At 41.1% G+C, this 15,618-nt stretch overlaps 1 protein-coding gene across 1 annotated transcript; it reads left to right on the top strand.

Annotated features, from left to right (window-relative positions):
- Positions 1-908: 908 nt before the first annotated feature.
- LOC141434559 (pyruvate dehydrogenase E1 component subunit beta, mitochondrial-like) lies at positions 909-15,618 on the top strand. The gene is made up of 8 exons (XM_074096990.1): positions 909-1,301; positions 2,018-2,171; positions 4,143-4,329; positions 5,395-5,517; positions 8,161-8,262; positions 10,294-10,413; positions 11,590-11,770; positions 15,541-15,618. The coding sequence occupies exons 1-8, from the start codon at positions 1,093-1,095 to the stop codon at positions 15,563-15,565; spliced, it is 1,101 nt and encodes a 366-aa protein (XP_073953091.1). The 5' UTR covers positions 909-1,092; the 3' UTR covers positions 15,566-15,618.

Here is a 15,618-nt window from a genome sequence, read left to right on the forward strand (position 1 = left end):
GCAAGCTATAAACCAGCGCTGCAATTTTTTTTCAGCTCGCAGCTTACCTATATGCTGAGCCGAGTGCATTGCCTGCTGCTTGTGCACTTGTTTTTAATTGTGCAATTTGTGCAGTCCTGTTTTTATCCTGTGGCAATATATTACGTTAATGGGTTATTTTATTACCTAGGCTACCTACCTGTACCTAATTTCACCAGCGATGCGGCTGTCTTATTTCTTACTCTACACGCAGGAACACAGCGGTAAGTAGGTACATGCACTGCTACTTGGCGGCTGGATTACCGAGTAATACCCAGCTCGCAAAAATGCTTACTTATTTTAGTAGTAGCCTAGTAACCGGTTATCTTTTTGGAAATTGCCAGTCTCATTTCTTTTTCTACGTCTATTTTTGACCTGTACTTACTTGTTCTTTATAACTTACGCCATAGCTTACGCTCACTCGACTCGGTCGCATCGACACGCGACGCCCCTAAGACAATGTCGCGATGCCCCGGGGCGTCGCGACGCAGTTTGGGAAGCCTATTCAAAAATAATTGAACACTATTCAAAAATAAATACTGGCCACTAAGACATAAAACAAAAAACATAAAAGATAATGTTTGAAATAGATAGCATATTTTTTAGAAAGTAAGTTAGATCTTCAAATCTCGTAATCGAATAAAGTCAAAAGCCGAATACAATACAACCGAATTTATAACTTACTCCTTTCTTCGAAGTCGGTTAAAATTATCATAAAACCTGTCTACGACTCCTCGTCTACTCAAATGTCATTGGATCAGTCAGTTTGACACGTGCTAACCGAGCCAACTGTCACTTGAACAACCCGAAAGTAAAGTGACCAATCAAAGCCAGTTGGAAACCAAAATACTATGACACGATTGGCTAAGATCTCGTAATACTACTAGACGTGACGGCCGTGGTGAATGTCACTGCGGATTTTCGACCTCCATTCATCCTTCGACACTGTGCGGTCTCGATTTTAACCCCATTTTCAACGAAATTTCAAGTTATATCCACTGGAAAAGCTCTTTTTTGGCTTATAAGTGCATTACGCTTAACTAAGAAGTGTTAATTACAAGTTTGGAAGTGAAAATGGCGTTGAAATCATCACCGGTACTGTTCGCGATGTTGGGGCGGCTGTCGAGACGTAGTTTTTCGACTTCAAAGGCTTTGGCGTCGAAGCCTATGACTGTGCGTGATGCCCTGAACCAGGCGATTGACGAGGAAATGGAACGGGACGAAAAGGTGTTCGTTTTGGGCGAGGAAGTCGCTCAATACGACGGGGCGTACAAAGTTACTCGGTGAGCATTATCTTCAAAAATAACTAGTTTTAGTGCTTATTTTTGCAAATATTGGCAGTTTAACTTAGAAAGGGATTAGTAATCTAAGTTTTTGAGGGAACGTAGGAGTTGCAGGTACATTATTTAAGGTAATACGAAGCATGTTACATAACTAAGTTTGTTGACAGATCAAGTTCGTGTTGTTATCTAGTGGCCGTGCAATTTCTAACTGGCTGGTTATTTAAAATGTCATTTACAAGGACAACAAATTTATGAATAGATTTTTCTTTTCTTATTTTGAAAGAAGAACATGTCTGAACTACACTCAATTGTTTAAATTAACCTGAAATGTTTTAATAACATTCTTCCAAATGTTTATCAAACCGTATTTTTAAAGTTTTAATTGATTTATTTATTAGGCCAAAACATAAGATCTTATTCTAGCTTTTAGCTTAAAATGCAGCCTAGTCTATATATAACCCAAGTTATATTCTAATTTATAAGTAACTAAAGAGGTACAGCGAAAAACAATTATGACAACAATACATTATGACTTAACAAATTATGTGAGCCAATATTTCAATAACTTTGGTTATAAACCACCAACTGTCTTCAACAAAAATATTGCTGTCCTTTCCATGTCATTATAAATGACTTTAACTGTAGTTCATTAATACAGACCTCTGCAAAATAACCTGTAAATCAATCAATTAACATGTCTTTTTAACAAATTTCAGAGGCCTATGGAAGAAGTATGGAGACAAGCGAGTCCTGGATACTCCGATCACAGAGGCCGGTTTTGCTGGTTTGGCCGTTGGTGCTGCATTTGCAGGCCTCAGACCCATCTGCGAGTTCATGACCTTTAATTTTTCAATGCAAGCTATTGATCATGTAAGTTGCCTCGCTATCTGTCAACCCAATGAATGGGTAGTACTCGCAGCAGTTCCTTTCTTTTTGTACTAATAATTCTCCTTTTCGGTATTGCCAAACGAACCAACAAATAATCCAATGAATGGAGTTCAATGGCTTGGATTTTTTTTAATGGCTTTTACTCTTGCTTTTTTTAGGAAGACGTATTTTGCCTATGTCGATGTTGCGACATTACGCACATAAGGAGAATGTGCTTGGGTATTTACCTTAAAAAATTGTATGAAACGATTTGACAATTGACAGCAGTAAAATTTACAGCTTGCTATAATACATAATAAGTACCTGGGCGACCGAGCTTTGCTCGGGCTAAAACTCATGGTGTTTTCCCAGGGACCAAGCTAGATTGATTTGTCATTCCCAAAAACCCCCACATACCAAATTTCATCGCAATGGTTGGAGTCATTTCTGAGATTCTGATTATATATAATATGTATTATACAATAATTGCTGATTTAAAGGTATTAGGTAGACAGTATAAAATCTGTATTGTTTAGTTGAGTAGCTTTATCTTATTTTTATTGCATTATTTCAGACAGAATTTATTGAAAGCATTGATAAATATGTGCAATGTTTTTGTTTGCATCTGATTTCATCATTTTAAACTTTAGCGATTTTCATTGTAGTTATTATTACAACCTGGACTTGAATTGTGTTTACGGACACAGAACAGACCGGCTTCAAAGGTTTCTGAAGCGTTTCTTTTGTAAAGCTTTGTTACCAAAGCCGTTACTTATCAAAACCCTGTTCATTTTCATTTGCAAGACCTTTTGAATAGAGGCCTTTGGATAGCCTTTTGCATGGCGTTTCGTAATTTTGAACCCTTCACTAATTATATAATATAAAGAGTCTGACTCAAATTGGATGTCTAGTACAGGTTGACGAGTGGCAATAAGGCTTTGTTGTATTTGACACAGTAGCGAATCTGTTGTCGCTTATAATACAAAGTACCTCCAAGCATCATAATGCCTTTATAGAAGTAGTGGAAACCCCTTCCTACAGCTAACTAAAATGAATGGGATATGATATGAGACATATGGGTTACTCAATGAACAACAAACCCAGCCACAATAAGGTCTTTATGGTATTGGTGCTTATATTCGGTTTCGAAGTTTGTTACAGTAACGTTATTTGGATGGCAATGCAAGTACAGTCAACAAAAAGTACAGTCGGCAAAAAAAGCTCATATTAAAAATGAAATTTTTTACAAAAACTTATTTTTCACACTTGTTCGTAGTGTCGTAGCATGCATACCTTGGTTGCAACCCCCCCAAATAAAACCCTCGACCTTTTTTTCTTGTCATGATACCCAAGGTCAGTAAATGAGTCGTTACGCGTACTAATATTGCTGCGGCTGCACGACCTGCAGGAGGACCAAGGGTCCAGGGGAGGAGGGTAAGGGGCCAAGAGCGCAGCCTAAGGGGCCATCCATAAAGTACGTCACACCTGTTTTTTAGAAGCCCCCCCCCCCCCCCCCTGTGACACGAATTGCGATGAAAATTGCAGTTATTTTGTTCCTCTGTCACAAACCGCTTGACCCTTGCTTGTGTGACGTACTTTATGGATGACCCCTAAGGTATCGACAATATTCGGAGGATTTCGGCAATTTTCTTTCACAAATATAAAATTTTACTCGCAAATGTGATTTAAAACATTGTATGTCGCACGGGCGGTACTAGAATTACAAACATCGACTTATTTAATAATAATGTAAAACTGTTTAAAAAAATATACCTTGTTGAGTTGCGTGCCGGATTCTTCTCAACAGAGGCTTTTCCGAACCGGTGGTAGATTTTTTTGACATTCATAAGTGCTTGTTATAGCCTAAATTGATTAAGAAATTTTCACTTTTGACTGACATTATTGGGCTTCTATATACTCTCGTTAGTAATTCCTTATTTGCCGCCCTTAAGACACAACGTACTATTATTTCAGATAATAAACTCAGCAGCGAAGACGTTCTACATGTCAGCGGGCAATGTGCCGGTGCCGATAGTGTTCCGGGGGCCCAACGGCGCGGCGGCGGGCGTGGCCGCGCAGCACTCGCAGTGCTTCGGCGCCTGGTTCAGCCACTGCCCCGGGCTTAAGGTTGTCATGCCGTACTCCGCGGAAGATGCCAAAGGTATCCTACTTTTTATCTCAGCGCAGAATCATCATCATCATCATCATGTCAGCCGAAAGACGTCCACTGCTGGACATAGGCCTCCTCCAAGGCTCTCCACTCAGCCGTTGTGCTTTCCGCATCCACCGCGATCCCGCGACTTAACCAGGTATCCGACTATCCGGCTTCTTACTTTGTACGTATATTTCAATAAAATATTTATTTTTATGTAGGTATAGGTACACAGAGGGGGAATTACATTATATAAAAACCTTAAGCTGTTAATTTTTGTAGTATTTACTGCTTTTCCTTGCCCACACGAGAAATTTTATTTTGTCATTAGTTATACCTACTTGACTTTACGGGAATCATTGTCTAATTGTTCAAGAAATCCTTACACGAGACTTTCTGTTTGACATCATCATGTCAGCCGAAAGACGTCCAATGCTGGACATAGGCCTCCTCCAAGGCTCTCCACTCAGACCGATCTTGTGCTTTCCGCATTCACCGCGATCCCGCGATCGTCGCTCCATCTTGTTGGAGGCCTACCGACAGCTCGTCTCCCGGTCCGCGGACGGCATTCGAGAACCTTTTGACCCCATCGACCATCAGTCCTGCGAGCAATGTGCCCCGCCCATTGCCACTTCAGTTTCGCGATTCTTCGGGCAGAATGCGTATACGCTATCCCGCGGGAACTATGCAATTTACCGTGATAAAAACTATACCATGTCCTTCTCCAGGACTCAAATTATCTGTATAGGGGAGACTGAGGAGATCAAGGTCCATCCATCAATCCATCCCAGCCTATATTATACGTCCCACTGTTGGGCACAGGCCTCCTCTCAGAACGAGAGGGCTTGGGCCGTAGCTCCCACGCGGGCTTAGTGCGGATCGGGAACTTCACACGCACCATTGAGTTGCTTCGCAGGTGTGTGCAGGTTTCCTCACGATGTTTTCCAACACAGAGGTGCGAGCCGGGGTTTGAACCCACGATCTCCTGTTTGAGAGGCGATAGGGCAAACCACTAGGCCACCGCGGCTTCATTTTAATTCATAAAACCGGTGTTTATTGTCCTTAACTTTCCAGGTCTGCTGAAGGCGGCAATCCGCGACCCCGACCCAGTGGTGGTGCTCGAAGACGAGATCCTTTACGGCCAGCAGTTCCCCATGTCTGATGAGGCACTGTCCTCCGACTTCGTACTGCCTTTCGGTGAGTGCAATATACAGGAGTGGAGGTATGTGGGACGTATACAGGGTGTAACATTCAGATCGGTCAGTATGGGAAAGTCTGAAACTATAAGACATACGATAAGCTGTTGTTAGAAATCATGTCATCAATTTTAATGACAATAAAAACTGCATTCATAGATTTAAAAAAAAAACTTTTGCTCAGTTTTTGCTTCGACCGGATGGCCAAGTGGTTAGAGAACCTGACTACGAAGCTTGAGGTCCCGGGTTCGATTCCCGGCCGGGGCAGATATTTGTGTGAATAACACGAATATTTGTTCTCGGGTCTTGGATGTTTAATATGTATTTAAGTACAAATTTATCTATATAAGTATGTTTATCCGTTGCCTAGTATCCATAGTACAAGCTTTGCTTAGTTTGGGACTAGGTCAATTGGTGTCAAGTGTCCCATGATATTTATTTATTATTTATTAGTTCGAGAATCGAACCGGGTTGTTTTGAAAATAAAACATAAATTATTTCTATTTGGATATCGATAGTGTAGATCATAAGCAATAAATGTTACTATGAAACATGATATCTGGAATGAATAAAATGCATTTTATTTCATATTCTTTAATAATGTTTAGTTTTATTTTTCAAATCGTTCGGGTTCGATTCCCGAGCTGATTACAAGTTTCACTTAAATGTTTGAATGGAGTTTTACTTGTTACTTAAATCGATGACATGGTTCCTAACAACAGATCTTCGTATGTCTTATAGTTTCAGACTTTCCCGTACTGACCGTTCGGAATGTTACACCTGTATAAGCTGGGATTAAGATGTTGATGATATACAGGAAGTTTAACTAAGGGGAGTTACATGCAAGATTAGATTCTACTCACATTTTTATAACTGAGCTACTTTTATTCTGCAACATTTTAAAAACGTGTTCAGTGTTTTTTACAGATTCATTTTATAATACAAAATTGACAGCACATTGATAAATTTTTGTCTAAAAGAGATGTCAAATGTCAAATTAAAGGTCCCCGTGCCGAGGATTTTTTTACCCGTACCATGAGGCAGCGTTAATACCGCCAAGATTAAACTTAGACATCATCATCATCCGGGCTAGACCTTATCCCATCTACGAGTACCTACGTGAGGTCGACCTTGTCTGCAATTTCTACTTCGCACGGTCATGTGCCTTGCTCGCGTCCAGTTTTGCTTCGCTGAGGTCTTTCCGACCGTCGTCAGCCAAGTGGAGGGTGGTGTTCCACGTCCTCGCTTCGTCACTGGCAAATTTAGGGCTTGTGGTCTTCCGGCCGTCTCTGAGCCAAGATTGACAATCAATAAATTATCTTTGCTCAAAAATGTCACAAATGTGCGAATTTGGCAGACAGCTACATATTTGCAGCATTTGCTTTTGAAACTCTGGGACCGTGGGGGCCCGAATTTCAAAAATAAAAATTTAAAAGAGTCCATTCCATATTTATATAATTAAATAATAAATGAGCGGATTGAATGACCAAAGACTTCTGTAGAGTTAATGAGACGAGCGAGAGAGTGAAAAAGGTTTTGAGTTACTATCGAATATGCCTATGTGCTAGTTGTGTTTTTCTAATTATATTATTTTTTATAAAAAAAAAATACTTTAATTTCTGTTTTTTTTTTACATAAAAACAGAAATTCTGGCATTCGTTGCACGCTCCTGTGCCTCCTTTTATACGTGACATGTGAATTTGACATTATTATCATTATTATTATTTTAAATTAAGTTAAGTTAACATAGAACGCTACTAACATTAGTCAATAAGTGATTATTATTACTAACAAAATGGATTGAAAAGTCTGAATAAATATGATTATTATTATTATTATTATTAAATAATTGACCGTGATTGACCCCTATCTAACCTGATGTTAAGTGCAGATGAGGCCAAGAGTGTTTCTCACCGGTTCAGTAGCAGCCTATTCACTCTTAGCCTTGAAGAGCCCTAGATTGTATTTTAACTGGAAAAACAGACGACGGGAGCACCATTAAGGACCATTACTTTTTTTTTAATGGCAATATATAAGTTCGGATAGAACGACGATTGTGCCAATGTCAAAGTGAGGAAACGGAGCGGAATTTAACTAAAAAATATTGCGGTTTTTTTAATTTTGATAGAAAAGTTTAGGAACAGGATCGGGTTTGGTCGGAATACGTGAATACAAATTATAATGAGAGGCAGCATATTTATATTGGACTATTCCTTAGCAGTTCGCATTATTTAAAGCCGTGGTGGCCTAGTGGTTTGACCTATCGCCTCTCAAGCAGAGGGTCGTGGGTTCGAACCCCGGCTCGCACCTCTGAGTTTTTTCGAAATTCATGTGCGGAATTACATTTTGAAATTTACCACGAGCTTTGCGGTGAAGGAAAACATCGTGAGGAAACCTGCACAAACCTGCGAAGCGATTCAATGGTTCGTGCGAAGTTCCCAATCCGCGCTGGGCCCGCGTGGGAACTATGGCCCAAGCCCTCTTGTTCTAAGTGGAGGCCTGCGCCCAGCAGTGGGACGTATATAGGCTGGGATGATTCCTTAGCAGTTCGCATTATGAAGATGAAGCGAACCGCTTAAAAGTATTTTGCTTCATTCATGATCCCACATAAATGTTTCTTATTCTAATTTCCCCGTTGTTCCAGGCAAGGCAAAGATCGAGCGTGAAGGCAGCCACATCACAGTGGTGTGCGCCGGCAAAGCCACTGACACCGCGCTACAGGCTGCCGCAGAACTGGCCGCCAATGGTACTGCCTTTAGCCTGGATTTAGCCTCAAACTCGTCGAATGTCGTTGCTAAAATAGATTGATATGATAATGGGATATTGTCAAGTATCGTTTTTTTTTTTGAGCTTGTGGGTCTCCTGATGGTAAGAGATCACCACCGCCCATAAACAACCAACCTAGAGGCCTAAGATGGGGTACCTCAAGTGCCAGTAATGAGGGCTATCGTTTTTGTCTCACTAGACGGCGCACTGTTGCGTGAGGTTTTTAAGTATGGCTTTCAAAGTCTGTTATTACGGGCGTGGAAACAAAGTTTAGATTAAAATCATATTTAATACACCTTAAAACCGTACCATAAAAATATCGAGCATGCCGCAGTGTTGCATAGTCCCCGTTTTGTTCGGAAAAAAGGGAGGACAAAGGTTTCGAAAGACAAAACTGTCTCAAAACACAGACATTCATTGCCCGGAACGCATTTTGCCATAATTAATTTCAGATATTGCAAAATATTCACAAATTATTCTAATTATAAATAACCCGCGTAGCTCACCCAAAAACTATGAGATTTGACATTTCGGAGACCTCACGCTACACTAGCGCCTCTAGTGGCGAATTCATACGCGATAGCCCTCATTGCACCGGCTGTCTTACTCTCCACGCCGAAACACAACAATGCAAGCACTGCTGCTTCACGGCAGGATTAGCGAGCAAGATGGTGGTAGCAATCCGGGCGGACCTTGCACAAGGTCCTACCACCTGCAAAACCTGCATCTGGTCGTGTCGTGGCCTCGAATAGTACATTACTGTAGAGGCCGTGAAGTAGGGGGTTGCCGGCTAAGCAGATATAGACGGCCGAGCGTAGCAAGGCCGGATATGGATGCAAGGCCGGCAACCCCAGGTTCCGGCCGAGGCTTGTATAGTGCTTTTCTCAAACATTACGTGAAATAAAAGAAGCTGGCGGGACGCTAGTCTGGTCGCGGTGTTGTGTACTGTGGCCTCTGGCGGTGCTGCTGTGCGTGCTGTGCGTGGGCCGCGTGCGGTCGCAGGACGCGCGTTGAAACAAAAGACGGTCGCATTGCCGGCCAGCGGCCTGCAAGTTGTATGAAATCTCTTTGCAGGCCGCTAGTGACCGCGCGCAGGCAGCCGAGCCGCAGCGCCTGCAGCGCGATACTTCTCGGCCTATTATTTGTAACACAACGTCAATATTTCATGTCATGTTTGAGAAAAAATAATTACAATATCAATAGGCCTAAGTATCGATACTATCGGCGATGTCGATACTACGGATATTATCGATTGTTTGTTGAAATAAGACCGACAATAGAATCTATAGTATCGATAGTATTGATTTATAAACTGGCCTATTGATATTGTGACTAAGTTAAAATTAGTGCACAAAAAGTAGAGAAAAATCTCTCCAAAGCTTGTGCCAGTAACTCAAAGCATTGGCAGAGGCGTACAGAATGACGATTACTCCAACGACAAGAGCTAGGTTCCTAAACATACCGGGTGTGGCCAGTAATATGAGCAAATAATTAAAACATAGATCATACTCCTCAAACTGAATAACATTAGTTCAGCGACTTTTAAAAATAATTTGTTTTTTAATTTTTATTACACTTTTAAGTTTATTCGAAGACGTAAAGCAAAATGTTTGATGTTTGTAGCGTGACAGGCGACGTCAGTTGTGTTCTAGGATGGCGTACATTGATAGCAGTATTTAATTTGTATGAAAAGGGGAAAATTCAAAGACTCCATTATTTTTAAAAGTCGTTGAACTAAGTTGTTCAGTTTGACAAGGACGATTTATGCTTTAATTTTTTGCTCGTATTATAGGCCACACCCGGTATTATGATTTATGGGACCAGACGAAGAATAAAGCCGAGACAAAGATGAAAAAACAAATACAAATCGGTTTACAAGCGTCGAAGTTCTGAACTACCATCCATGAAAAGAACAGCAGCCAATAAAGCGAACTTCTGTTCCACGTAGTTCGCCTACACGATACGAGATGGCGCTAATGTCACTGCAACATTGTTTTGCATTTTTGTGCAGGTATCGAGTGCGAGGTGATCAACCTGCGGTCGCTGCGGCCGTTGGACTTCGACGCGATCGCGCAGTCCGTCGCCAAAACGCACCATCTTGTCACCGTTGAGCAGGGATGGCCACAGTCTGGTAACTTTATTTAGGTTTATTTTTATTTATTTATTCAATGAAATTACACAGTATGACAGTAAAACTAAAGCACTGTGAATTTTAGAGTCTAAGCAATACATACAATAAAAACAAAATAATTAGTAAATAACGTCAATACACAGATGAAGGCCGTTCATCCATCTTCACGCAAAACCTCAAACATTCATCACTTACCGACGCCCATCTAGACGCAAGCACATCGTTACCAGGAGACGCATCCAGAAACTCATTCACCCATTCATATGTACGATTCAATGAGGGCTATCGTTTTTTGTCTTACTAGATGACGCCACTGTTGCGTGAGGTTTTTAAGTGTGGCTTTCAAAGTGTTATTATGGGCGTTAAAACAAAGTTTAGATTAAAATCGTATTTAATACATCTTAAAACCGTACCATGAAATCGAGCAACCACAGTCTTGCGTAGTCCCGTTTTGTTCGGAAAAAAAGGAGGACAAAAGTTTTCGAAAGACAAAAACGTCTCAAAACACAGACATTCATTGCCCCATAACGCATAATTGCCATAATTAATTTCAGGTAATGCAAAATATTCACAAAATTATTCTAATTATAAATAAACCCGCGTAGCTCACCCAAAAACTATGAGATTTGACATTTCGGTGACCTCACGCTACACTAGCGCCCCTAGCGGCGAATTCATTCGCGATAGCCCTCATTACAATAACAGTTTTTGTTCACACACATTTCATGAACTTCTAAATATAATGCGTTTAAAAACCGGAAAGTAAGATCGCATCAAGATAAACTGTTTTTAGAACAAATATGTTATCGTGAAAATGACTCTTATCACATTGTAACAGTCAAGATAACTGAGTCTCGTACCAGTGTGGAATCAAAAAAACAAAGGCTTGGAATCAATGAGGGCACGGGGGAACGGTAGTTTTCGCGCTCACCAGTTTTATTCCAATTGTCTAGTTTGTTTAGCTTCGGCAGGACGGATTTGATAATTAAGATAGCTGAATCTCGTCTCTGGAGTAAAAAACGGATACTTTCTATCCCGATGCTCCCACGAACTAACTAACTAACTAACAGTGTCATAATGTAGGTAATTATTCACGTGACCGAATCCGCAGATAAAATAACCCCTCAACAAAAACTGTCCAAACAATCGCTAGATGGCGCTATTTTCAACTTCCAGGTATCGGCGCGGAGATTTGCGCCCGCGTCATGGAATCCCCCACTTTCTTCGAGTTGGACGCGCCCGCCTGGCGAGTGACCGGCGCCGACGTGCCCATGCCTTACACCCGCAGTCTAGAGCTGCTCGCGATACCTCGCCCCGACACCGTCGTTGGTGCCGTCTCCGCCGTACTATCTAACAAGTAAGTAATTCCTCACAGTTTCCGCTAGATGAGAGAAAAAGAGAGAGAGAAACATTTATTTACACATATTCGATACACATAAAAATACATTAGTTGGAAAAAAATAGCATTCTCACTCACTCTTACTCAGCATAGTGTTACGGCAAGCCGCAACGCTGTTTTTCACTAGGGCCCATTTAAAAACTTAAATATAAAAATACATACAACACACTGACGACACGAACGCCAGCGGAAGGAAGTTCGCAAAGAAACTTGACGCGAGATGGCGTGCGCTTGTCGTGTAGATGTGGGCTGCCGCTTCGCTTGGTTACTGCAGAATAAATGAGATCGAACTAGATGGCGCTGGTAAATTTGATTGTCTTGTGAGTTGTCGGCCCTCGCGTGTCTATACCATAGGCTATGTAATGTACGCACTAGCCCCATTGGGGCTAACCGTGCGGTTTGAGCGTGCCGCCTATTTCTCAAGCGAAACTTTGAAGTGGGGACGGCACGCCAAAACCGCGCGGCTTAGCGCATGGTGCGTGCGTGTAGCCTTAAGGTAGCATTCCGATAGCGATCGGCGACGGTGCACACGACTGCAACCGGTTCGCTCGACCCACTGCTTAGGGGCTATTTCACCATCCATTGATACTTGATACATTGATACATTGATTGAGTGTTAACTGTCGGTTAAATGTGATGCCGTCTCTATTTGTTTTGTTCAAATAGACGGAGACGGCATCACACTAACCGTCAGTTAACACTAATCAATGGATGGTGAAACAGCCCATTAGTATCAATTATTATAAAGCACTGATTGATGCAACCCGTCGTGCGAACTCGACGCAGTCGCATGTCATACTCGGCTCTGACACTGTTGTTGTACTGCTAATGCCCTGATCACACGTACCGAATAGCATGGCGAGACATCAAATTGGTACTCGGCCGAGAGAATAGGGTGGCGAGTAGGTGTTTACACGCATTTTGATTTTCCTGGTGACAGTGGCCAATACGCGGTTGCGCAGCCGCTCCGCTACGACTGGCGAGTGGCGAGTGAACGAGTTCATACCTGCCGAGTGGCGAGCGAGTCGGCGCGGGGTATGCTGAGAGGAGTTGCGGGGGTGGGCACTCGGCCTAGTAAACAAACCAGGGTCCGAGTGGCTCGCTCGCCATTTCGCTCAGCGAGTACTCGTCACATAGTACACACGAACCGAGCACTCGGCCGAGGACTCTCTCTCGCCACTCTACTCGGTACGTGTGATCAGGGCATAAGCCCGCTGCGTGGTATCCAACAAGCAGTTTCTACTTGTTGTTACTAGATGGCACTTGAGTAGCGTACACCAAGCTTCGTCACGGGTAAGATGTTTCTAAGACAAGAAAGTGTCCAAGATTGCAACTAGATGGCGCTAAAATCACATCGCTTTAGCAATGGTTTAAAACAATGTTTTTCAAACTCGTAACCGCGTTGTGTGTGACCCCATTGACTCAAAAACTTAAGAAACAAGTTAAGAAAATAAAAGTTGAAAGATAAGTAAGCAGCGTTGTTTTTTTTCCTTTGATTAATTTTTATTTTCAAATTGGATAGTTAACGCGATTGTAGTATTAGATAGACACAATAGTTGATAAGATAGCTGCATCGGTCAGAATCAGTTAGTTTTACTAGCTTTCAACGAAACACTGTAATGAAATATAAACACACTTTAAACAATTCGCAACTCGAGAAATAACGCCAATACGGTTTGGAAAACACTGCTTTTGAACTATGTAGCAATGTTGTGTTATACGCTAGATGGCGCTCGTAATAATGCTATTTTTACACATACTCGATACACAGAAAAATAAAAATGTAATATAGGAGTGCCACGAGACTGATGTGAATGATTACACACACAGCCGCGTGCCGCTCTTTTGCACTAAACAATCTAATTTAATATGTACTTGCGTTTACCCGCGGCTTCGCACGCGTATATCATTAGATACAGCAGTTGAATTGAAATTCCGGGATTTTATTAAATTTTCGTGGTAATTCCCTAAAACTAAATAGTGGTTTAGTTTATCGTTAAATTAAAACACCCATGCCAAATTTCATGACTCTAAACCCAGCGGTTGTTATTTCAATATTTTATCCCTATCCCATGGGAATATCGGGATAAAAAGTAGCCTATGTGTTGCTCTAGACGTCCAGCTTCCTACATACCAAGTTTCATAACTCTAAGCCCAGCAGTTGTTATTTAGAGATTTTATCCCTATCGCGTGAGAATATCGGGATAAAAAGTATCCTATGTTTTAATGCAGGTTGTAAACTAACTTTTTGCCAAATTTCCTCCAAATGCGGCCAGCCGTTTCAGCGTGAAGAAGTAACAAACATACTCACTCACTCACACAACTTTCACATTTATAATATTAGTAGGATTAAATACTTGTGAGTTACATTGTGTTGTTTGCGATGACCAAATCAATCTATTTATTTAAAACATAAGGGATTTTTAATATTGATACGGTCACTATAAGATGTTAGGTTAGCTAATTACGTAATAAATAACTTAAGACAGAAGGACCCTTAAATAGGGACTGAATAAATTAACCAAGAATTAAGAACAGAGAGAAATTAACCGACTTGGTATTACATAGATCTCACAACTTTTTACGGTAGAAGGACTGAGTTGCGATACTTGTTTTTTTTACAAGTTATGTTTTTTGTTTTTTATTGGCTTGTCCTTTTGTGCGATTAGTTCTTTCTATAGCTGTGTGGGTAATCATTCGATTCAACTCTCGTGGCACTATCCACGTATGTACTCGTACCTAGTATGAATGAGGGCTATCGCGTATGAATTCGCCACTAGAGGCGCTAGTGTAGCGTGAGGTCTCCGAAATGTCAAATCTCATAGTTTTTGGTTGAGCTACGCGGGTTTATTTATAATTAGAATAATTTTGTGAATATTTTGCAATATCTGAAATTAATTATGGCAAATATGCGTTCCGGGGCAATGAATGTCTGTGTTTTGAGACAGTTTTGTCTTTCGGAAACCTTTGTCCTCCCTTTTTTCCGAACAAAACGGGGACTATGCAACACTGTGGCATGCTCGATATTTTTATGGTACGGTTTTAATCTAAACTTTGTTTTCACGCCCGTAATAACAGACTTTGAAAGCCATACTTGAAAACCTCACGCAACAGTGCGCCATCTTGTGAGACAAAAAACGATAGCCCTCATTGGGCTGAACTCGCCATAATGTTGCGGCAAGCGCAACGCTGTTTTTCAGTGGGACCCATTTAAAACTAAACACATAAAACACACACACATTTTTACTAACAATGACGGCTAAAAGACAGGTGAAATATCGCTAGATGGCGTTAGTATCGTAAAGCTCTGCGCAGGGGGCGACACTAGCGCAAACAAAATTTTGTCGCCATGGCAGATCATGACCAAAGAGTTATTAGCTATAGAAATCGTGATATATTTATTAGTAACAAAATAACATGATACTTACATCGATAGTAACGGCAGTGCTATATTACTGAAAATTTTATTGAAATAATTATGATCTTATGAAAAACTGTTTACGGTTTTGTGCTTGTTCTACACTCTGACGGCAGAAAATTGCAGTAATATTACCTATTGGCTAATAACTAAATAACCCGATGGCAAGCAAGACCATAACGTCAAAAAAACCACGATACTAACGCCATCTAGCGATATTTTCGCCGGTCTTTTAGCCCTCTAAATGTCAATAATTTTGATAGTGTGTATGTATCTGTGTCATTGTGTAAATTATCGTTTTTTTTTTCAGAATCGCTCAAGCACAGAGCCAGTAAGACAGGGAATCTCCGCCATACTCTACTGCGGCTTTTATGTAAATAATTATATT

This window comes from Choristoneura fumiferana, chromosome 13, assembly GCF_025370935.1.
Source record: "Choristoneura fumiferana chromosome 13, NRCan_CFum_1, whole genome shotgun sequence".
NCBI lineage: Eukaryota > Metazoa > Arthropoda > Insecta > Lepidoptera > Tortricidae > Choristoneura > Choristoneura fumiferana.

Bases quoted from the DNA above. Each gene is read 5' to 3' on its own strand.
- LOC141434559 (XM_074096990.1), top strand. From the start codon at position 1,093: ATGGCGTTGAAATCATCACCGGTACTGTTCGCGATGTTGGGGCGGCTG. The intron at 5,518-8,160 runs GTGAGTGCAATA...CCGTTGTTCCAG, and splicing joins CGACTTCGTACTGCCTTTCG to GCAAGGCAAAGATCGAGCGT. The intron at 8,263-10,293 runs GTACTGCCTTTA...ATTTTTGTGCAG, and splicing joins CGCAGAACTGGCCGCCAATG to GTATCGAGTGCGAGGTGATC.